The sequence below is a fragment of the Nyctibius grandis genome, chromosome 17 (genome assembly GCF_013368605.1).
Source record: "Nyctibius grandis isolate bNycGra1 chromosome 17, bNycGra1.pri, whole genome shotgun sequence".
In the NCBI taxonomy this organism is placed as follows: Eukaryota; Metazoa; Chordata; class Aves; order Nyctibiiformes; family Nyctibiidae; genus Nyctibius; species Nyctibius grandis.
The window spans coordinates 5131531-5156575 of NC_090674.1; the positions used below are offsets into that span (position 1 = coordinate 5131531).

General features: G+C 39.7%; 1 protein-coding gene across 3 annotated transcripts in view; it reads left to right on the forward strand.

Moving 5' to 3' along the window:
* Positions 1 to 25045, forward strand: part of RERE (arginine-glutamic acid dipeptide repeats) — a 207233-nt gene that overhangs the window by 112878 nt on the left and 69310 nt on the right. For all 3 annotated transcript variants that reach the window (XM_068414260.1, XM_068414261.1, XM_068414263.1), the window contains 4 exons: positions 9850 to 9898; positions 12414 to 12538; positions 13417 to 13516; positions 22128 to 22226. In XM_068414260.1, coding sequence (XP_068270361.1) covers positions 9850 to 9898; positions 12414 to 12538; positions 13417 to 13516; positions 22128 to 22226 — 373 coding nt within the window. The remainder of the gene's footprint in view (positions 1 to 9849; positions 9899 to 12413; positions 12539 to 13416; positions 13517 to 22127; positions 22227 to 25045) is intronic.

Genomic DNA, 25045 nt, shown 5'->3' on the forward strand with positions numbered 1-25045 from the left:
AAAATGCAGCAATATTGTTTTATGCAGAGAAGCTTATTTCTGTAAGCAATACCCACATTGGTTTTATCAGGCTGGCAAAACACTTAAAGTTTTAGACTGATTTGAATAAAACAGAGGACTCGGGCTGTACAGTTTTGTGTAATGATAGTGTAGTTGCAACTGGCTTTGAGGTCCTTGTGGGACAGCCCTCAGTGGCTTGTCACTGGGTTTGAGAGGACTTGGGTGTGTTGAATGGGAGTAAACTTGATTCTGCAGCGTGTTCTCGTTCACGGCGGTGTCTGAACTTGTGCAAAACCGGGTGCTGGTCTGCCGTGTCCCTCTGCCTGGCCCGCTGGCTTGAGAGCTGATCTCGGCACCATGGGGGCTGTTGCTGAGGGGAAGTACTTCAGTCAGGGCAACTTGGCTGTGAGTTACTGGGGTGCATTGAGTTTGAAGGTGGCAGGATGGTTTGTGCTGCTCATGGTGACATCTCTGGAACTTTATAGCAGAAGGTTGACTGCTGGCCTTGCACACACAGTCATTCACCTCCGTGGTGTGCGTTACTGGGGCTACCTTCTTTCTCTTGTCCGGAACTGAGGAATGAACGATGAATAAGACTGCATAATTTTGCCTGTGTTAGTGCCATGTCTGTATCTATGCGCTGTCTGAAGTGTTACTCCCTTTTCCCATTTCCTTTTACACCTATAAAGCATAAAAATCAAGAGCACCTGTTTAGTTTGGGTCACTTTTGCTATTGGCTGAAGCAAAGTCATGCTAATGATTGTAGAGCATAATTCCCTTGAACTGGCTGAATCACCTCGTAGTTGAAAGGGTTGTCTCTGTAGGCCTAGGCTTTAGAAACATTCTTATTCCTAATAAAGGAGCTACTTGAATATGTCCAGGAATATGACACTGCTCTGCAGGAATACAGGGGTACAACACCTTGTGTCCTTACCATTTGTTTTAAATGTTGACTTAGAAGCAAAAGAGGATGCATTGAGGGTTGGGGAGGGTACAAAGCAGTATGGTTTGTGCCATTTTTCAGTGATAATTTGTGCATGCATTTAAAAAAGATTTGGGAAAAAAGCCACTTCTAAACTTAAAATGAAAATTTGATCATGCTTATTTTTAAGAACTATAAGGTTAACTTACAGGTGGAAAAAAAATGAAAACACCTCCATGTTGGAACAAAACAAAATCTGATTGTCAAACAAAAGTATTACATTTGGCAAAACAAATACTGCTGGAATAATATGCCAAATAAGACATTCTTCACTGAATCACTTGCACATGAGAACTTGTGGATGTGATGTTGGTTGTATTGGCTCGCAGACCTCCCCCTTGAAGGGTGCCTCTGGTGTCCATGCTGTGCTCGTGTACAATCAGGTGGTTCCCGCTCCTAGAAAATGTATAGATATTTTTATTCCCTGTGGCAGTACTCCTCTCACAGCAGACCTTCAGCGTTCTTTGAGATCTCAATTTTTCCTTTCCACGTGCTTCAACACGGATGTCTTTCACCTGTATTGCCAGTTGTGGGGTTGGTCAGCCAGTTTATAACGGAAGCGGTGCCTTAGGTTTGTGCATAGACGTGCAAGAGTGTTTATACTTCGGTTTAGAAAAAGCAACAACACAAATAGAAAACGAGCCTCCCTGCCACCCACCCCCCTAAAAAAAAAGGCAACCAACCAACAAACAAAAAAAAAACCAAAAAAACCCACAACCCCCCCAAAAATAAGCCAACCCAAAAAGCCCCTTGGTAGTAGGAGAGGTAAGGCTGTCTGCTGTCAGCTATCTGTGGTACTGGCGAGATATTCAGTGCGCTGAAAAGACCCTTTCTCCTTGAGCAGACATTGGAGTGTGCTCATGCAGTTACTACCAGTGGTGAAGTTTTAAGCAGGCTGGATGCCCAGAAGATTCTCTCCAGTTCAGAGTCTGTTGGTAGGTGGTCTGGTGAGTTACAGTTCCACTCCAAACAACTGCAGTTACAAATATATTATGGGAAGTGCTTCTATTTTGTCCTTTGGATGAAGAAATAGTGGCCAAGTACTTGATAGTCTTACTTCCCTTTGTTCTGGCTTCATTTTAGCTTTTTTCAAGACTTAAATCAGTAAGATTACCTCTTCCCCCTTCCTTCCAATTCTTTAGGCTGTGATTTGCTTTAATTAGAGCTTTCTATTTATTTCGAATTGTATGATGGAATTAGGGGTATCATCAAGCTTGTTCTATGCTTCACATTTTTCATGCTTATCACCTTTAACACATGCTGTTGCTTCTTTATGTATCTGCTGTTCAAGGAAGCTGGAGATTTGTTGTCAAGCAAGTGAAGAGACTGAGTGGCAGATCATCGCATCTAGTCTTGATGAAGCTTTATGGAAAATAACTGCTAGGTTTTTGCTTGGTTCCACTGTCCTGCATATAAACTGTGACTGTGCTGAAGAAATGATGCTGATGTGGTATATAGTCTGGCTTAATAATGAATATTTGCTGTGGGAAGTGCAATGGTACTGCCTGGCCATTTTAGAAACTATACAAGATAAACCCTTAAAGCAACATAATTCCATGTTGAATTCATTTACATATTTACTTATCACTGTAAATGTTGCTTGCAAATAAGTAACATTCTCGTTCTATTAAAATCACATATAGACCAGATTAAAAAAAACTTTGTATAATATGAAGGTTTCCACTAATTCATTTTTTTGAACTTGTGATCAAAATACTGGTGTCTTCCTTATTTGACGGTAAACAAATATTGGAAAAACAAGTATTAGAGAGGTGCTCAATGAAATCTACAAGCACGATACTATCCACAGAGGTAGTTCCTATGTGGAGAGTGCTTGTTTCTTTGCAATAACTTGTGTGGCAGAATAGCTGTATTACCATCACTTCCATCCTGCCTTTTGCGTAGGGTACAGTACTTCTAAGGACTGTATAGTCTTTTTTTTTTTTCTCATATATAAACCTGATGAAAAATAAGATTATGTTGAAAAAGCTTTTCCTGTCTGACTCAACCTTCTGCAACTACTTCCTTCTCCAAACAGCAGCATGGGTGCAGAGCACAGAGTCCTCCACTTCCTTAAAGTTCTGGCTCTGCGATCGGTCAGCAGGTTTGAGCTTGTACTGAAGATAAAATGTTAGGACATGTTTATTCATTCCTGCTTTAGATTGAGCAATCGCTGAAAACATTCCCGTATAAGTTCATTTGCCTGAAATATGGGTTTGGTTTCTTCGCTTGGAACACAAAATTGCTCGTGGATTTCTTTTTATTATAACACGCTGTTACAACAGGTTTTAAACAAAACTTAAACTTACTAGAGGCTGGCCATTAGCAATAATATTTTCTGAGCATTAAGATACTTCTGGAAAAGGGATTTTATAATCTTGCTTAAAAAAAGGTCTATGACATAAGTGCAAGCTGAACACATGAAATCATGTAACTTGAAGTAATATTTTTTTATGTAGAAAATATTTGTTGGAAAAAGCTAAGAAGCCATTGCTTAATCTGTAAATTGATATCGATCCCCATATAATGAGGACAAACCAACAGGACTAACTCACTGTCTTTAAGCAAGAATTGCTGTTTGTTTAGGAGGGGAAGAGGGGGAGCCAGTTCTGTTACCCTTAGGCACCGATCTCACAGGTTTGTGGTAGTTGTGGGATTCTTTTGGTTGAATGTTGAATGGCCTCAACTTGATTGTCCCTTTTGTATTTTGAACTGTGTGATGTAAGAACATAACATGCATGAGAATGGTCGTCCTGGGTCAAACCAAGGATCCGTTTGGCTCAGTAGCCTGTCCCCCAACAGTGACCATAAGCAGATGCTTGGAGAAAGTAAGAATAGAGCTGTGATATATGACAGAGGCTTGTTGTGTTTGTGGGCTATTTTGCATCACTGTAGTGAAGTCTTATGACTTCTTAGTGCTGCAGAGGAGCAAATGTATGTAAAGCTCTTCTTTTCTAGTTAATACTTTGCAGCCAGAGCCTGTACAGCATCGGCTGAGGGAGGAGCATGGCAAGGGAGATTCTGAATTTTGGTTTATGGATGCACGGTATAAAACAAAACAGAATATCCTAGCAAATGAATCGCTTGAATGTAATGCCAGTCCCCTTCAGGCCCTGATAAACTATTTTTTTAACCAACTGAAGTTGGAGTGGAGTAATTTTGTTCTCTCCGGTTTTGTCCCTCTAGAGATGGAACAAAACGATCCTTGCCAGTTGTTTTTAGAACTGCCTCTGAAGAGCATTTTTTTCATCTTGGGTATTGGACCATTTGCATAAAGGGATTTTTTTAAAAACCTCTTCTTGAGACTTTCTCTTTCCTAACTGCTTCAGATTTATGTTAATTTTACAGAAATCACAAATATCTAGGAATTGCCTTACTGTATCACACTTTGAATTTATGTAACTGATTATCTTGTCAATAGCAGTGACTGTTTGGCTACATCAATTTTAAAAGTGTGTGATTGCAATTAATAATCTATTCTACCTATTTTATATATATATATATATATATATATAAAATAATCTCTAATCTGGTTTTGGTTTTATTTAGTAATCCATCAGTTTTCTTACCAGGCTTTGTAAATAAACCCAAACCTTGTAAGATTAATTGTTTAGTGCTATAGCTTGTTATTGCTTATTAAAAACAAAACCCCAACCCCCCCAAACCCCTGCGTATCCTAGCCGTAAGTTGTCTTTCCTCTTTTAATCTTTCATCATATAAAAATAATGATGTCTTCCAACTGTCTTTGCACACTTCCTCAGCTAACAATCTGTGCTCACACTGCGATGGTTGAATCCATCGTAATCACTGTGCTGGGACCCCTCCTGGTCTCAACTCCGGAGCGCCCTGTCCCCTTCTCCATTCTGTGTCCCAGGATGGTGACAGCTACTTACACTGATAGTGCTTCTAGTTTAATCATTGAAACTTCTTTGGCACTGTGAAGTTTGCCTTAGTGACATGTATGTGTTGGAGTAGGGAGTGGTTTTTAGCAAGTTGGTTTTGCAAACCCTTTTTGGAGAGCTCTGAAGAGAATCAGACAGACTGTTAGAGAGGTAGCCTGTGGCTGAGTGATTTGGCCAGTTTAAAAACCTTTTCCTGTTGAAGCATCGCCCTGGTTTAATTACAGGTCACCTCAATATTCAGAATCAGGAATGATTATGCCAAGAGTGGTTAAGTGGGTAGCACAGAATGCTGTCCTATATGTGATGTTTAGGTTGTGGTGTTCTGTTTTGTTTGGTGTTTTTTAAACTTACTGGTAGCCTTAAGTTACTTTCCTGTTCTCTGAGCTGTTGCTGGCTAGTAGCAGGTGTTTTGGGAAGCCAGTGGAAGTGCAGTACGTGGTGGAGAGCATTGAGTGCGTGGTGACCACAGCAGAATGAAATTAAACCATGTTCGTTGCTGGATGAAATGGATGAAGAACAGAGTTGGTTCAATGTGATACTGCAGTTGTACCACCTCCCTCACCCGCTGTCTGAGGCGTGAGAGTCTGTATAAAACCTGTGCAATTACTGCATAGCATGTTTCTTGCTGAACTTTGGTAGTTAAAAGGAAAACATGAAAGAAGCAGGATCACCATTTCTGAGATTCCCCCTTGTGCACATGATCCCTGACCTTGAAGGTCCACCTTACGTATACAGCGTGTGTAGCTTCTTTCAGAAGCCTGGCTTCCTAGCAAAGATCTTCACTAAATGTGCTGCGTAAAGAACTGACTTGGGTGCATGTCGAGGATAGGACAGTGCAGAGAAGTGCTACGCAGAAACCCTCCAATGCCTTTTGCCATTGCCTCCAAGCTCCAGAGGGTTTTGCCTTGAGTTTCCAGCCTCGAGTCCTGTATGGCTCTGGCAGTGCTGTAATAGCAGTTGGTGTTGCAAGTCCTGAACCTGAGTTCTCCCCACAGCTGACCTGGTGTACTTCGTTGCAGCTCAACTCTGTCCTGTGGCAGTTCTTTTGTTGCCGTTTTTCAGCCCTTAATGGCATTGCAATGCTGCATTATTTTCATGGTCAAAGGCTGCCAGCTGTGCCAGCTTTTGTGTAAATGGTACGAATCCGGTGTACAGTATAGACAGGGAGGCAGGTGATAAACAGAGAGGGTTAAACTTGTTTCTGTATGGGAAATCGTGCAGGAACTGTTGTTGCCAGCCTTCCTTCCTCTCTTCCCTTCTAAAGCTGATAAATGAAAGCTCTGCAGCACTCTGTGCTGTCTCCTATTCCTTTCTCATCCTCACCTCTGAACCGTTCTCTCTGTCGTGCTGCTTTTGGCCTTGAACCCCCAACCTCCCCTGTTGCTTTAGAATTGAAAGGACAAAGCTTTATTGAACCAAACATCCTCTCTCTTCCCTCCAGACTGTGTGGAACAAGCGTCTCTCGGATGAGTGTGCCTGTTTTGCCCTGCTCTGCTACAGAAGCTTCTTGCCTTTTTGATATTCAGTCGCAGGCTTCCAGCTCCTCTCTGACCAGCCCCTGTTTACTTTGCAGAATACACCGTTGTCATGGCAACAGGTTACTTTTCAAAGGGAACATCTTGTCATTATATTTAATCCACTGCAGCTGAAGAGGACTGAAATATTAAGTTGTTGTTGCTATGGATACTGCTTTGTTACATCAGTTTCTTTTGTGTCAGATTTCATATACAGTGTCGGGTCCTCTCTTTTTCTTTCCCGTAGAACAAACACAGAGTGCCGTTCCGTTATTACTGTAATTGCTCTCCACCAATATAATTTAGCTTAAAAATCTACAGTGCATTTTAGTTTCCATAGCAAGAATTCTCTTTCCATTTGCAAACCCATTCCTGGGGACGTGGAAACGGTAAAAATCATTTAACAGATTGTGTGCCCTTGCAGAGCGATCAGCTTTGTGCCCTTTAAAAAAAACAAAGCGTGATGTGGTGCAATCTGAAAGAGCTTCTGCCCAGCAGCTTAAATCAGCTCAGCCCTTACCTTGTGGGGCAGGGGGAGGGAGCACCTCTGGGCTGTTGAGTATAATCAGGCAATGGTAAATGAGTGATGAAAAGGCACACACAAATATTTCTCTCAACACTTCATTTTCAGGTGAGGAATCGTGGTTGGATAGCCACGCTGAAGTTTCCTCGGCCAACTCCACCTGAACAGTTCGGGGCAGAAGTCCCATCCAAAACTTTGCCTTTATCTTCGCAATTCCTTACAGGATGCTCCAGCATGTTGTGATCACTCTTGATTCTTAAGTGCTTTATTTATCATATTCAGTGTGATGCAACTGAAAAAATTGGGAGGTGGGGGATATTTGACCCTCTGTTTTTTTCCTATCGAAACAGAAAATAGCTTCATGCTCTGTTTAAATACAAAACCTACTTCTGCCGCCCTTGGCTGGTGTGAGGTATTGTAGCTGGCAGAAACTGCATAGGCATGCTTTAAATTTGACTTGCACTGACTGGTAGAGATGTGCCTGGCTTTAAAATGAGTACTGGGAAGAAAGGAAGAGCATCAGCATTTTCTGGTGTCAGCTTCCCCTTCGGTCCTCACAGGGAAAAATTCTGACGCCTTGTAGCTGAAAAAATGTATCCTAGTATTTAATGTACAACTTTGTTGTAAAAATAAAATTGATTTTCTAGTTCAGTCATTTCTTTGCGTAACCTGAAAAGGAGAGGACAGTGTCAGATCATGTCTTGCAAAAATATGCATTGGAGAAAAACATTTTGACACATTCTCATTCTTCTCAGGAGAATTTTGGCACGTGTTTTAGAGTGGATCTGCTTACCAGGAGGGTAGCGTTGCGTAGACATTAAGACATAAGATAGAGTATTACAAAACCGGTGTTTATTCCTGCCCGACAGGTTCTCCTGTCGCCTTGTCTTGGACAAGGTCCGTTCAGATCCACTGCTGTAGTTCACCCACTTGTGCACCATGAGTAACATTTCAGAATGGTCAGTAAGGTGAAGTTTAACTTAATACACGTATGCAACATACTCTGAAATTTTGAGGTGAAAATATTCATAAAGGTATGCAAACGATCCTGTCAAAAAAAAAAAACCCTCCAGTAATCTTTTTGGCTTCAAATGGTACTGAATGGATTGGGCTCTACACATGGGTAGTGTTGCTCAGGGCTAGCAGTTTACAGTTGTGATTTTAATTTTTAAAGTTTAAAGGAAACTGTTTCTCAGTCATTGCTGAAGATGGCTGTGAACACAGCAGGGTGAGTAAGGAATCCTGCAGGGTGGCAGCTTCCGTGTGAAATGATGTCATTATTCCTGTAACAGCAAACTGCAAGAGGAATTCAAGTTTGCTGTTCCCAGACTAAAGATGGTGATCTGTTAGGTTTGTGTGTGCTCTTCCTTGCCACTGTGTTGAGACTCGCTTAAATGTTTTGCAGTTATTGAAGTGTTAAATTCAAAAGTTTGTCTTACAGCAGCTCTGAATTTTGTCATCCTTTTAATGTAATATGCAGAGTATAAATAAAAGATGTCGGTTTAAATAAGAATTTATAGGAAAAGAAGAATGTTGATCTTAAGGATATTGAATTTCCTTGGATTTGGTTATGTTCTTTAATGCTATTTTACAGCAGTCTTGGAGAGTCATTTAAGTTTTCAGGCTGTAGCTGCATTCAGTAGCCCCAATACTGATGTTCAGGTACAAGTGTCTTTATAGACGATAGTGATCTGGCTGTTGACAACAGCTGGATATGTGAGATTACAGCAGAGAGGTACCATGGATTGAGCTGTAATCCTTGAGAAATTAGTATTTCCAGGAGTTTTGTGTGCCTTCTTGTTGCTTATATTGTAATATATTTAATAAAGAAAAAGGGTCCAAGGGCACTCTTCAGTGACAAAGTTTTGTTTACTCTTTTAGTCCATTCAAAATTTAGGAAGAGAAATAAATTCCGTCATGTCAAATGTGTTACTCTGGTTTATATTGGCATACCTGTAACTTCTGTTGTTGCCAGGGTAATTCTTCTACCACATGCTGTGACGTTTCAGTAACTCCAGCCAATGGTGTGAGCAGCACAGAGCCCTTCAGAGTACAGTTACCGCTACGTGGAGGAGAGTTCACTTGGAACTTGAAGTTTTTTATATAAATATCTTTTCCAAATAGAGGAAAAATATGAGAGCTGAGTGTATTATGTAGAAGGGAAGCTCTTTTGGGATGAATTGAATTAAATTCACTTCTGCAAATGTTACAAGGCATGTTTTTATTGTTTTCTAGATTTTCTGTGCTTCTGTGTTATGCTGTCTGATGTGATTTTAGCAAATGAATTAACACGAGCAATAATAATTTTAACTTCTTAAAATAACAGCTAGGTAATTTTGCATGTGAGATCCAAAGTAATTTGAATGGTTTTCCATGAACTCTGCCTGTAAAAAGAGGAATTAGTTTTGCCAATTCTGGCGATGCAAGGCTCTGTTCTTCAAAGGTTAATACCCCAAATACTTTTATTTAAGATATTTTCTCTTTCAAAATGAAAATGACCACAAAGATGTTCACGAGGAACGTGGTATTTCCTGTGTATTCATCAGTAGCATCGTGCTTAGCATGTTGTCTGCTTTATTTTAAGTTTGGTGATGAAATAAGCAGTTAAAGGAACTAGTAACAGTCAGATGCTTGTTGGAAGGTGATTCTCTGCATAGCTGGCTTTTGGGTTGGCTGGCTAAAGCATAGAGCAGTTCAGGCAGATCTTGATTAGAAGTTAGTGCTACTTCTGCATTGCATGAAATCTATAAACATCAAAAAGCAGCAAGATGCGTGTCCCATTATCAGCTGCCCAATGCTTGCTTTCGTATTATTTTTACTTCTCTTCCATTTGCATTGGAAACGCAATGACAAAAAATACAGAATATGATCCTAAATGTCATTAATTGTAATTCTTTCTCATTACTGTTTTTGTTCTTTTTGTATTAGGAGGCTAAACAGTACCCAAGGTGAAATCAGAGTCGGACCCAGCCATCAAGTAAGGGATTTTGTTTGTATTTGCATATCCAGAGGACGTGCTTTTGCCACTTAATCTGTTCAGAGGACACTTATTTTAAGTTGTATACATTCAAATACAATGAGTGGTTTTTAGATTCATCATGAGTTAATGAGATTTTTCTTATGTCAAATGTTGGTGTGTTAATGGTTTTTAGTAGCAGAAGTGCTGTTGGGTTAATTCTAGAATAAACCTGAAGGAATCTGAGTAACTGTTGGAAATGAAGGAAAAATCCCAGCTGATAGTTTGTTCCTGGGATGTTAGTTCTAATTTGAGGGAAATCCTTCATAAGCATTGAAAATAATCTGTTCTTAAAGAGCATTAACATACAATTTACTCTGGTTTGTAAGGCCAAATCTCTCCCTAGGAACCGAGTGCTCTCCTTTACCTGTGGGATTGACTTTGTGCTGCCCAAGTGCTGGATTTTTGCATCCAAGTGATGAATATTCATTCAGACTCTTTTTAAAATCTTGTTCAATAACTAGTGAAAGTAAACATCTATGGAACCTATGTAACACTCTTAAGGGTATTTTGCATTTAGAGGAAAAAAGTTCGTGGCAATTAAACCTGTAGTATTCTTTTCACTAGTCATAAGAGTACGGTAAGTGATGCCTTCAAAACAACTTTCATCTCAAATTGTCATCTAATATTTTGGCAGGTATTAGTCACCTGTGCTGTAAGGTATAATTACAGATGCATTCATGGATGGAAAAAAAGTAGGAAGAAGGCCCACTGGTTTAGACTACTGTTGATTTTTGCTTGCTTAATATTTTAAACTCCATTGTTCTTTCACTCATTTGCTGAGCATCAATGTTTCTGACAAATGTCATCACTAAGAGGATATATTCTCATCCTGCTAATTAGTATAAGGTATAATCTTAAGGTATATGAATGGTTGATTGTAGGCTGTGGTAGGAAGTCAGATTGAAGATTATATTTGCTGCTTTCCTTTCTGTCGTCTGATTCATTCTGTGGGAAGTGTGAGAATAGTCTCCTTTACATCCTGGGCTTTGTTAACTCAGGGAATGGATTCACTTTCCTCCACCCACCTTATTGAGAATAAGGTGTATATATAGCAGAATCCAGAAACAACCCTGAGATCCCAATAGCAGTTTCCGTTGAGTATCTGTTGCCTTCATTTTCCCTAAATTATGCCTGTTACAGATGCTAGAGGACTGTTGGGGTTGGTGGTTTTTTTTTTTTGATATTTGGTGCACAGATACCTCAAACTACTGCTTGTATCATAATAGCAAGTTGGGACACAAGTGAGTATAAATGTTTTGTAGAATTGCAGTTGTTCTCAAAATTCACATGCAGAGGAGGAGGAGATTGGGTCTCTGCTAAATGTTCTCCTATGAAAACTTCTGGCTAACAAATTAGTGACCAGAGGTGTTCAAGAGGAGGTTGCACTTAGGGGTAACTTTAGCAATTAAGCATATTTCTAGGGTGCATAAGGATGAACATTATTTTGTGAGAGCACCCTGGTTGCTAGAATGCACAGCGCTCATAGAAATCTCATCTTGGTATAATGCTTGCTTATCCTTTTCCAGAAGAGAAGTTCAATGACATATCCATTTTCCCAGGGAAGATGTGAAATAAAGTACAGATTAAAGAGCAGAACATGAAAGACATCTGAACCTGTGACTTGTAATTACTGGTTATGTGTAAATGTTGCCTCTCAAATATGTTTAGCTTGTAAGTATAGGAGGTAATTATAGGGCTTAATAGCTGTTTCGGAAGAGGCTCTTAGCTATCTCATCCCATAGCAGTAGATGACTAAAGATGCTAATTGGGTCTCTGGATACAGTGTAATACTTATTTAGTGGCAGAGTTCATTTCACTGAGCTATCGCACTGTCAGGAAATGTCTTTGTTTCTCTTCAGAGTTTTAATGGTTTACTGAGGACTTAATTTTAAACTTAGTGTCAAATGTGTAGGGTTCTTTACTGATTTAAAACGGTACATATGGTAGCCATGTTCTTGCCATCTTTCATATTAGTATGTTGTATGTTTTAGCCTGGCAAGCAGGAGTTGTAACAGCATCTTTTTGACAAATGAAAACTAACCGTCTCTTTGAGGGTAAATTGCCCAACAATGTTTGACTTCTATACAACGGAGGACTACACATGCAGTACAAAATGGTTTACTTTCAAGCTGTGCTGTTTCTGCAGACATGCTTGCCACTTGGTCCATAATACAAAAGGGCTTCACTGGTGGTGGACTGAGAGGTGGTGTTAACCCCCTATAATTGTCAGAAAATGAACTGCCCTTCTACAAGAAGGAATTCAGGATAAAGTGAATAGATTGGGGCTTGATGACCCAATTTCCTCAAATTTCTGAAACTTGGATCAAATGGCTTCACCACCTGTTGTTTGAATATCTTCCATCTATGAGATCATATTCCAGAGTATTTACAAACTTTTTTATCAATAACACGCATCCTCCTAACATTGTTAACAACTGTAATGTCTGCATGAACTCTTCATTTCTTTTTCTAGGCGAAGCTTCCTGATCTACAGCCATTTCCTTCCCCAGATGGTGACACAGTGACACAGCATGAGGAACTTGTGTGGATGCCAGGAGTCAATGACTGTGACTTACTTATGTACCTTAGGGCAGCAAGGTAATTTCAGCCAAGATACTACTGCTGTCTTCAGAATGCTGTAGTGGAAGTGTGGACTGCCATGTATGTGCAGTTGGCTACGGTCACGCCTTGCCATTCTGCTTTGGTGTAGCATGGATGTCAACCAGATAAGCTGAAATGTTTAGTTGGAGACAAGAATGCTCTGATTTGATGTTGGGCCAACACAGAATCTTTCAGTTGGCCATGGCTTTTGGATTTAAAATGCAAAGCCAGCAGTATGTGCCAGCATGATAGAAAGAGCGTTGGATGTGTACTGTGTAACCAGGGAAGTAACTGCTCTGAGTGGAGTAGCTGTGGTAGCATAGGATTCCTTCAGAGACTCAGTGTTTTTTGAATGAGCTCTAGTTTGCATTTCAGTTTCACACAGATCTCTGGTGTGCCTGGTAGATTAATCATATGCACGGGTGGGCCTCGTAATAATTCAGAGTATGAGTAAAATATTTGTAGTTTGCAAGAATTCAGAGATGTGGGGTATCTGCGATTTAAGTCAGTTTTCTAATGTAATGAAACTAAGATTACAACAGGAGGTTTGCTGTCTCTGGTGAGACTCTGTCGTCATGTCTGGAGGTTATATCTTCCAGAATCCTGATCAGGCCTTGGTACTACTGCAGTGCAGATCTTTAGTTTATGAAATCCACTTAGATTGGATTTTAATTTTGAATTAGTTATTCCATATGCTGAGGTGACTCATAACAAATAGCAGTGTTTGTGGTGCCTCGTTTTACTTGTTTCCGCAGTATTGCAAGGCCCTGAAATGTTGAGATTTAAGGTGTAAATATACTGTTTGTTTATTGCATGATATGTGCATCAAACAGTAGCTGAAGAATTTAAATTTTTTTTCCCCTCAAACTATAAAGGAGCATGGCAGCTTTTGCAGGCATGTGTGATGGAGGATCCACAGAAGATGGTTGTGTTGCAGCCTCCCGCGACGACACTACCCTTAATGCACTCAACACAGTAAGTATATAGAACTCCTGTATGGAAGAACAGTATTTCCATTTATTTCTGGACTACTTAAAACATATAGTGCATCAAAGATTTAGCAGGTAAAATAGGTTTACACTTGGGAGTCTAAGGAGCCTGTAGTTGTACTTGTAGACTTCTTGCTTCTGAGACTTAGATTAGTCCCAAAATATTTTGTTTCTGTTCTGATTCTTTCCTCTTTGTGTTTCTAGTGCACATCTGTTTTAGAAAATCACAGCTGATTCATTTCTCTGAGTGGGGGAGCATTTCACACTTCTGAAATAAAAGCACTACACAAACTCTTTAATTTGTCCTCTTAAGAATCTTTTTTGGCTGTGTGTAATATTTTTACCTGCTGTTGTACTGACTTCCCCTTCCCCCCAACAGGACATCTTAATGTACAGCAGGAAGACTTACCCTGTGGTGCTCTTGTAATCATCTCATTAACTTCAGCTCTGCTGCAGTTTCTCTTTTGGAGGTGTTGTGGTGCAAGTGCTCTGTTCCTCTCTGGGCTAGTTTTCACCCCTGTATCGACACGGGGTAGTTCCCATTAGTCTCCCTGAACATGGACTTTTGTGCTTCCAAGACAATGCAGTCTGCAGGGTTTGACCTTAATGGCTCTTGAAAGGACCTTAGGTGTCTGTGATATTTCATTTATTCATGGCTCAAAAATCTACTCTGTGTGCTAATATTCTTCATTTCAAGTTTTAGAAACCAGTGAAGACACTTCCCTTGTTCACTTTGAATTTTTCTAGAAAAGTGTTTTCTTATGAATGATAGTTCTGTCAGGTGGGATATTTTAAGCAACTTTGACTTATTTCTGAGAACCTCCTTTTTTTGACTAACTTAAAATGGTTTAGGTAGGTAATTTGTTGTCCTGACAAAATGGGTGCCCTTTTTGTCTTTCTGTTCACCCTCTATTTAAAACATATCAGATTTAGCTGATAAATGATTTGTGAGAATCTTACCCTGCGCTGTTATGTTTTTGTTTAGAAATTATCATCTGCAGCCCAGAAGATTAATGTAAAAAAAATTGATATGGTATGATTTCTTATTATGGAAATCAAATAAATTTCAGAGCAGCGCTTCATATAAATCAGTCTTGACAAGCTCCTTTACTGGTGTTTTATTTATGTAATAACAGATGCTGTAGCCCCCAGAATGATTTATTGTTAATTATACGAGATAGAAATGAAGATCATGGAAGGCACAATGCAACATATATATAAACTCATTGAAATGATTATCTACTTAATGTTCCAGGTGAATTTCAACTCCTCTTCCTCTGTTTGGCTAGTGGGATTTGATGCCACATTTGTCACTGTAACCCTTAGGAAGGAAATAAAAGTTTTCTTTTGGAGTTTGTTACCCTCCTGATGAGTGTTGGCTGTCAGATTGAGAGGATGGAGGAGGACATACTAGTTCCTGAAAGTCTCACCATGATATTTTTAGATGGAGAAGGGGTTTTTTGTTGCACTACTGTAGAACAGGTAGCAGAATTTGGCTGGCTTTCTAAAACTAGCTGGGTTTTGTGCTTTATTTAAATACTCATGAACAAAGATCGTTTGATGCATTAGACCTTAAAATATTAGTCATGTAGGACGAAAACATGCATATTCAGTACACTTTTATTTTTCCATTTCATAATTGAACCATTTTTTGTCATTTTGGTACGTGTGTTATTTTTTCTGGGGAAATCAAAGAGCCAGCAACTCTATCCTCATATGGTAAGAAAATACCACCACTTAAGCTTGCATATTACTACATGGAAGAAAGACAAAACAATCATATGCTAATATGGTATAAATATCTCTTTACTAATAGCATTGTTCTGACTTCTCATAACACACTATTATATGGGAACATGTCATTATGAGTGACAAACATGACAGTATAATATCGGTTTAAGGAAATTCAGTTCTAAGTAAGATGTCACCCAGACAAATTACTCCCTGTTTTAACTTGCCCTTAGACCAGATTTTCTTGTTCATTAACTACAGACAAGGTTGAAAGCATTAAAAAATTATTTAAATATATGTTAGCGTTTCTTATTATTACTAGTTTTCCTTTTGGATGAATCTTAATTAACAGCTCCTCTCATGGTTCAAATGAGGTAGCATAGCACTTCAGGGGCCATCGCTCTCTGCCTGGGCATGTTGGAAAATGAAGCCACTTCTACTGCATAAGACAATTTTGCCACTTTCAATTTTCATTCATCCTTATCCTTGCTCTTAGGGGAAAAACTTCAGCACTTCATTTGTAAGGTGAGTCAGGAAATCTTTCTAGAGAAACGGACAGATTAAAAGGGCCAAAAGTGACTGCCATGGTTACTTGTAAAAATTGTTTTCGAATATGTAAAATATTTTAGGGGGGAGAAATTATTTTTTTTAAATGCTGTTTCAACTTTTGCAGGTACTTGGCAAGTTTTTGCCCTGGGTGCTTGTGGAGCACTGGCCGTGCCTGTTGTGTTGACCCACGAAGGCAGCTGGCACAGTTTTCTCCCTCAACGGTGTTGTGTTTCCCAACTGGATTTTGAGTAGTTTGGCAGAGCCCTGGCAGTACCAGGGCGTGAAAAGTGGATGTACCACAAGCATCTGGCTTTTTAATCTCCATCATTAGCATCTTAGATCGCTTTGTATCAATTAGTTATTTAGAAGCTTAAAATAGATTAGAACTGGGGGGAGGAGATGGAAGTAGCTTTTTTTTTTTTGGCCAAAGCAGTGGGGACTGATTTCTCTATTTTCAAGCTGTCAGATACCACAAATCAGATATTTAAAATAACAGAACTAGTAGGAATTTTCTCTTGAAGTAGCTTACTGATTTCTGTCACCTTCTTTTTTTTGTTAGTTTCGACTTCTGTTGCAGGCCAAGCTGTGTCAACTAGTTACAAATCAAAACTTCCCAGTTAGCTGTGACAGCATGTTGGCAAAAGAAGGTTGTTGGGCAGAGGTGTTTTGTTGGATAGTTTAGGTTCTTGATTGGTTCAAGGTTCCGTTGTCCTTGGGCATCAGAGGGAGCTCAGCAGAGTAGTTTTGTTGTCTGAGAGGGCAGTGTATTTTTTTTCCTCTGATCCAGATTGTTTAGTGTGTTGCAGCAGGTGGGGAGGAGGTAGAATTTCAAAGAGGAGGGGGGAAGGAAATTCCTGGAATTAAAGGGCGTTTGGGGCTAGGGTCTTGTTGGGTATCACATGTGGTTGATAAAAATCAAATCTTGCTGTTTTGGAGGATGAGCACTTTAAAGAATGCTGCAAATTTGAAAACAGATTTTGCTGTTTCACCTGATAAGATATATATGCTATGGAGCATATTCCATTGATAGCAGGGAAAGATGTCCCTAGCTATAAAGAGTGTCTGCACCAAACTGAAATTTGTCAGCTCTGCTACTGAAAGAAGTGCCCTGAATTACATTTTGTATTAAATTAGGTGCTTGGATTAAGAGTAATTACACCAAAAGACCTGGCTACTCAGGCTGCATGGCAGTAATTCTCATTCTGCTTTTCATTGTCCTTGTTGTCTTTTTCCTTCTCTCTCCTCTTTATTTTCTACTTTCTTAAACAGGCTACAGTTTCACAGAGCTACTGAGTATCTTGACCATTGTCCCCTTCAGTGAGAGGAGCAAATCCCTCATTAATAAGAACAGTGTTCTTAAGCCTGCATAGATTGCAATAACTGGTGCTTAAATAGGGATGTTGTGTAAATATCATCTGTGCAGTACCAGGCAAATACTATCATCATTTATATCTTTGTGCCTTGACCAGTGATAATTCAGTGGAAGAGGCAACACTCGAAGCTGGGAGAACTCCTGAATTCCCGTGCTGTCCTGTAAATGCTGGACATGACTCCATCCCCACACACGTGTGTGCTGGCTGAACAATCCTTTCTGCATTTAGTGGCTTTTCTGGGTAGATTTCAAAGTAGTTCAGTACTCCTTTATCGCTGTATAGCAGCAATTTTTCCTTAGAGAAAAAGACTCTGGAATCTAACAGTGTTCTTAATGGACTGCAATTATTTAATATTGTAGCATGAATGCAGCCTAACTCAGATGGGCTTTTCAAGCGAGATCATAATGACTGTAATTGCAAAAGGATGCCTTGCTGAAGTAGAAGCTGCCAGATGCAATGCCAGTCTGCTCTAAAAAGGTCACAGTAAAAGGGACATTTAAATTAAGTTATAAATTACAATTGAAGAACAATATTTTGATGAGCAAGACCAGAGATGTCAGAGCTGCAAGGTGTAATTCATGGGTTCATTACAGAACAGAGGTGCCTGACAGCTGAGCCATGCCAAAAGGAGAATTTATTTGCAATATCACGCAGACAGAAAATGGCAGCTCTGCTGAGAGGCTGTAGTAGAAACTTGAAACCTTGTGGTAACGTGCAGGCTTTATGGTAATAAGGTTGCCTGTGATCTAGCGTTCTTTAGTGACTGTTGTAATATAAATGAGGTTTGTGGACACGTGCACATTCAGAGTTTTTCTTTAATCTAAAATCCTGTCCAGTGATGCAGAAATTGCTGTATTTTCTCTTAGTATAAGTACCTTTGTGTTGATTCCTTTTGTTGCAGTTGTATACGTACATAATGACACAGTGGTTCAAAATTTAGATGGCAGAATTAATGCTAAAAATGGTGATTCTGTAGATGACAGATAGCAATCCAGTGTTTATAGCCGTACCTTGAAAAGTTCAACCAGAAGTTAATGAAACCATAGGCAGTCATCATTAGCTATTATTTATATGTTTGAGTTGCTTGCCAGTAAAGTGCTTGTATATATTAAATGGCCGAAAGTAATAAGCAGAGAATTAATAAGCCAGATTGAAACAAATAAATTTAACGCTGGCACTTATTAAAAAAATTTTTTTCCTTTTTGCTGCATTATCCTACTCCTGGCACTTATAAAAGCTTTTTTTTCCGCTTGCTAAAAGTAACATTTTTCAGAAGAATCCAAACCTGTATCAAGTCTGTTGTTTTCACATCTGTGTCTTTTCTGTTATATGCCTCCTTTTCATTCACGTCAATGTTTCTGGGTTTTGTAATTGTTATTAATGTAATTACTTGGTCAACAGTTAACGCTCTCATTTTCTGTTGTTGATTTGGGGCAGTTCTGATGGCTGTAAACTCTTCTATTTTTCAGTAACCAGAGGAGTTGCCTGTTAGACCAGTCTGTTCTTTCTGGGCTTGTCTGATTATTTTTTTTGCAGATTGAACTGCTTGGGCAATAGGGCTGCCAGGGAAAAACACGTGTTGTCCTTGAGGCAAAATAAAGATGCCCTCCAAGTTACAAAGAGGCTTTGGCATGACTGCATGTTTTCGGAGGGAGCAGAGAGGGAAAAGAAACAGCAGCACTATTCTCTTCAACACTGTCAAATTTCCTAAGTGAAGAATCTTTTAGGTAGTGGCATGCACAGAAAAAAGCATTTGCAAGGTGAGCTGGCAAAACAAACAGCCCTTTTTTGCTTTAAGATGGATCGGTTCCTAGTGCTGGAGTGCAAACAGGGAGAAAAATTAATGTGTACCCAGCAGAAAAGACAACATCTTATTTTCAGGCCTTGAAGTAGGTATTGCATACCACAGGAGTCTTGAAAAAACAAGTTAAAAAAAAGTTAACAGTCAGTAGTGGTGTTTGAGCAGTGGCACTGCGAGTCCAGCTTTCTGCTCCTGCCATTTGACTTGTGGCTCGTGTCCGATGGACAGATCATTGTCTCGCTGGCGTGGAGGTGCAGTCCTGGGGGCTGACACTGCTGCAGTCAAGAGGCAGATTTACAAGCCGTCGGACTGTCGTACGTTAGGAAATTTCACTTGGGGAGACAGGTTTGAAAGCAGTGGTTTCTACTGAGTGATCTACCCGAAGGGAGGTTGTAGTGAAGTGGGAGTCGGCCTCTTCTCCTGGGCAACTAGCGATAGGACAAGAGGACACAGCCTCAAGCTTGGCCAGGGGAGGTTCAGGTTGGACATTAGGAAGCATTTCTTCTCAGCAAGGGTCATTAGCCATTGGAAGGGGCTGCCCAGGGAGGTGGTGGAGTCACCATCTCTGGATGTGTTTAAGACAAGACTGGACATGGCACTTGGTGCCATGGTCTAGTTGCCATGGTGGTGTCAGGGCAATGGTTGGACTCGATGATCCCAGAGGGCTCTTCCAACCTCATTGATTCTGTGATTCTGTGATCTCGGGGAATGCATCTCCCTGCCTTAGAGCAGAGCGGGGTGCCAGGGATGGTCCAGTGTGTTAATGCAGCTCTTGGCAGTGGCTTGCAGTGGTTGGGTAGCTGGAGAAGGGGAGTGGGGAGGAAGTGATTTTGGGGAGCTGAAGCATTGTTTTCTATTGTTACTCTGCGAAGGTACATATAATCACTGCACAGAGTATCTGTAACTTCCCTGGAGGTGCCATATAGAAAGCTGAAAATGAACAGAAAACCACTCTGGCTTGCTTTTCTTTCTTGTTCCCGTTATATTAGCCAAGCGCTTATTTTCCTGCAGTAACACCCTGTATGCTGTTGTTATTTTAGTTGTTGGTCAGGAAAAAAAAAATGTTCAGGCTGCCAGTTAAGGGAACATTACTGTTTGTTCTAAAAACACACTGCAGGTAACGAGCTTTGCCCAGCAGTGACCTTTTATTTTTAGAAATGCTTTACTTTCTCTAGAAGTCCTTCAAGTATAAATAAATTTGAATGCCCCAATAGCTTGGTGGAGGTGGAAGAGCACCTTCATCTGTTCAAGATCTGCACAAACCTTTCATAGAGAGATTATTTACTGGGAGAACTGTACAAAGCTGGCTTTTGGGGGAAATGGATTTTTATTATAGTCTCACTAAAAAAATGTCCTGTTGGACCTGTGATTTGGTTTTTCCCTTCCTTTCTATCCTGACTCAGATGTCTGCCTTTATTTCTTAGTAGAAATCACTTAGACCTTCTCAACAGAAGTAAATTTGAATAATTTACTTACAGCTCTTAAAAGTCTCTGAATCATGCTACTGGATGCAGTATGAGTGCAGGGCGTTCCTGTGCACCAAAGAGCTGCAGTCTGAGTTAAGACAAGACCAGACAAAAGCAGCAATATAAGGAAAAACCAGTATTGTTAGGAGGCTGCCCTAGGGTGGAAGGGGTCGACCATTGTCAAATGTACATAGTCAGCACTTATGAATTGGTTGAGAGGTGTGAGCAGCGATAACAAAGTAATCTTGCTGGTTTTATTTGAAGCAGAATTCAGTTCTAAAATTTCAGCCTTCTGACATAAGAAAAATTAGAATTTTTTTTCGTCTTGTAACCAGGTTTTGTTATAACTTTATATTAATAGTGACAAAGTAGTTCATATCTTGTCACTGTTTAGTAACTGTGCCTTGATCCCTGTTCAGTTCATCAGTCTTAGGAAAAGTTCAAGAATTATAGTACCCGTTGAAATGTTTTCTGAGAGCGATTAAGCATAAATCTAGCAGAACGGATGCTTCTAGAGAGTGGGATGCAGATGGCTCAGGATAAATTCTGGGTAGGAAGGAAAAGCAGGAGATCATCAGTGTACAGTCATACTTTGTCCCTATTGTAAATAAACTTTTGAAGGTCTGTAAAATTCTGTGATGTTCATTGAGAGCTTTGAAGCTTTGGTTTGCTTAGCACCTTGTTTAGAAAAACTGCCTCTTGTCTGTGTAGGGAAGTTTGCACACAAATTGTTCTCCCTTTTGGGTTGAGAAAGATGATTCCATTTTTGTCATCCCAGCAGTATTTCTTTCTTTTAAATCATTTTCAGAAGACATAGAGCAGGCTCCTGACTAGTCCTTCAGTTCTTAAAATCCCACTGTACTTTGAAGATAGGACAGGCAGTAAATCTGCAGTGTGCTGACTGTTCTCTATCAGGAGTTAAGAGACGGTGATTCTCATGGGTTCACTGTGGAATATTTTTTTTTCAGTGTAGTAGTTCTTCTACCTCACCCTGATTTAAATGTCTACTGTCTACTTCGGGCAGCTTTTGATCATATAGATACCGAATTTATGGTAGACAATAAGGTACACTGTAGGCTGTGACCAGCTGAAACAGTAATGTCAGCTTAGACATCCCTAGTTGCTTTTATGGACTCTGTAGCTGTCTGTAGAGGTTTTTATTTCTTCTCCATACCTGTTTTCCTACAACACAGTGATCTTTGCAGTGCAATAAAAATAGAGAGAATTTTCTGGATGGGTAAACTTGACATCCCATGGTTTGCAATCCCTCCTGTGTGTTAGTTTTTCCAGTTGGTTTTACTAATCTGAACAAAATATGCTGCATAAAATATTAACTCCTTTTGAAAAATATTTTGTTGGAGCTTTTAAAAATTTTCCTTGGAATTTCTGATGTAAAAAATACTTCTTAAAGTTAAAAAAATCTTCAGTGCTTTGTGGGCTCAAACATTATCTGGGAGAAGTTTAGGAAGGAAGGGGAAAACATACTAGTTTTAATGCTGTTTCTTCTACTAATAAATCCCCAATTACCCTTAAGGTTGTTTAAATTTCACTTCATGTATCAACACTAAAAATAATTAGGCATAGAACATCTCATGTGGCCCCCTTCAGTGGTTTTTCTCCAATATCATCTCACTGCTAATTCCATTGAATGATCTATTTGTCTTCTTTATTTTTTAGCTACATGAAAGTAACTATGATGCTGGAAAAGCCCTGCAGCGCTTGGTGAAGAAACCTGTGCCAAAACTGATTGAGAAGTGTTGGACTGAAGATGAAGTGGTAAGGAAATGAATTATTCCCTTGAGCCTTTATAGTTCATATTGCTTCTCTTGCTTTTTTCTTTCTTTTCTTTTTTTTTTTTTTTTTCTAAAGAGGTTATCTCTATGGGAAAGAAGAGGGGCAAATAACTTGCTGCGCAGGATAAATTTTTGCACCATTCTGAGTTAGTGGGCCCTCGTTTGATATACAGAACTTCATTAGACTGGGGAAAATACCTTTGTAATAGTATAATAAGAGAGGAGATCAAGTGATTGGTTTTGAGAGGATGCTGTAGGGTAAATGAACAGCTGCAAAACTTCTGCACTCCAAATTTCACTGTCATTTTCACCTCCAGGAAGGCTGGCCACAGTCGCTAACTGGAGTGGGACAAGATGTAAAAGGCATACAAAGTATTGTCCCTGTTTTTTTCCTGCTGGTATTGGAGGAGGCTTACAGTGCCAGCTCAAGTTGGCTGATGGGAGGTTGGATATCAGTGTTTCTCCTACACAGAGTTTGAGATTAAGTCCCTTCTTCCCCTCATATGGAATATTAGAAAGTGTTTACTGGAGTAGTTCCTGATGGATGAATCTTTGACAAACAGCAGACCAAGAATAGCTTATCTGAAAGCTGGGATTTAGCCACGCTGTCCACATTTACTTTAAAGTATGTAGAAATTGTCAGGCTCCAAAACCGTACTGAAAACAGCGCATCCATCTTATCTGTAGCTCCCAAAGTAATGTATGGACACGATGAATTTGCAGTAAATCTGCAGTGCAGTATTTTGTCCTCACAGTTCCAGACCTGGAATCGCTGAGAGATTTGGGCTCGTACAACGTAAGGTCCTGGCCCGCTGCAGGTCTCACCAGCTTACGCAGCTTAGTGGTCACCGCGCTGGTTCTTCCAGACAGCTGCTGTTTCAGTGTGTGCTGGTGGTTAGTCTGTCTTGGTTTGGGGTTGGAGTGGAGGCAGGGAAGGAACATGTAAACGTGTTGTTCTTTCCTTCAGACAGAGGTTGAAGTTTTTGATATATATGGCTTTGGATTTAAATTTTATGGTCTGATTAGTGGGGAAAAAAAAATGTGACCTGAGAAAGACACCTCTTCATAAAAGCTGTAGTTGACAGAGAGGGTGTGCTGCTGGGAAAGTGCTTCACACTCAAATAGACCACATTTTTCTTTTATTTCTGGGTATTTTTCCAGACTCTGGGGGAGATGATATCTGTGTGAGAATTAGTGAAGCTCAGGTGCTTCTTGTGGTTCATTCTGCAGCTTAATTGCTGCAATTGTGAGGTTTCTACTGACTTAATTTTTATACATACAATATAATGCAACTGTGCTTATTAAACAGTTTTTCTGTAGGGTTGTAAATGGAAATAAATCACGTGAAGTTGGGAGCAAATTATAGATTCTTAATTTGCTGACACCCTGTAAACAAACAGATTCTTAAATATTGCATTCAACACAAGATGCATTTTCTGGCAGCATTTGGAATCCAAATGCCGCTGCGTTGCACCCCTTTGTTTGTCAGACCTGGCGGCTTAAGCCAGCACACAAGTACTTGACTGCAAAAAAAAAAAAGTGAAACTTGTGCGTTTTCAGTACCCAGGAGAAATGCTGAACAAGTTCACTTGGATTACATCCTTAAAGATATTTTGCATTTTAATGCTGATGTTAATTGTGCTTAACAGAATAGATTTATGTGAAGTGTAACATGTGAGAAGACAGTACCTCTTTAGCAAGCTGACTAGGCATGCCTGGTTTTGTGAAAATGGAAATGTTGTATTTCATAGCTCAATAACTAGGCTGCAGTGTGCACTAAAATAGAAAATCAGAGGATTGGAAGTTAGTTATGATAAAATATTTATCACAGAAGAACTTCAGACTCGCTTATGGTTTTTACATTTCACTGTTGGAAAAGCTTCTTCTTTCATGTACCATATTGGAATAAACAGGGATAGAAATTGAACTTGTGATGTATACTTACCAGGTGTATCAATGAAAAACAGGTAAGGTGCAAGACAGCATTGCTCATGTAAAAGTGACAAGAGAAAAGTTTTTTGGGTTTTTTTCCCCTTTGAATGAATTTTTAAGCTAGTTTGTTAATTGGTAAAGTAATTGAAGAAGTAAATAAAAATTTTCTGGTCTTGTTAAGTTACTAATAAAGTTGCAATGGTGCTATAAAATAGAACTGATTAATAATGGGTGAAGTTTTTTAGCATTTTTTAATTATTCAGACAATGGCTGGAGAGGCATTTTTAAAGCTGTGTTTTCTCTGAAAGTCTTTCAGGGAGTTATTCCAATGAATTATGTGTGCCTGATCTCTCCTCATGTAAACCTTTCTGCAAGAGCTAGATTAGGGGTAGGCAAGGCCATATAAACCTGTATTAAAGTAGGCTTATTCTGAAATCCAACAAAGACCCTTTGTGGTAAGGAGACTGCCTGAAGTTGTAGAGTGAAAGAGGATCATGTGCTAACAGCAGCAGCAAAGCGAGGGAGAGGAAGAGTAAAAAGCCCAGAACACCGTTTCCTGAGAAGTTTTACTGTTATCTTGTCATAAAAGGAAGTTTTGTTTAGGGAACAAGTACTTCAAGTGCTCTGCCCTTTGTTTAGTAACTCTGTATTCATATTGTTTTAACCTCTTTTCTCTGCAGACTTTCCCACATTCACGGTTAAATAGCACAGTGCCGACACCTCTTTTTCTGTGTAGATTTTTTTCAGTCTCCCTGTTTTTTTCCATTGGCTGCACGATGCTGTGAATGCCATGGCTGCTGCAGCTCAGGGGGTTTTGAGCGGTCCATGTTAAATTATAGAGAATAGAGCCCTACGAATAAGAAAAAGCAA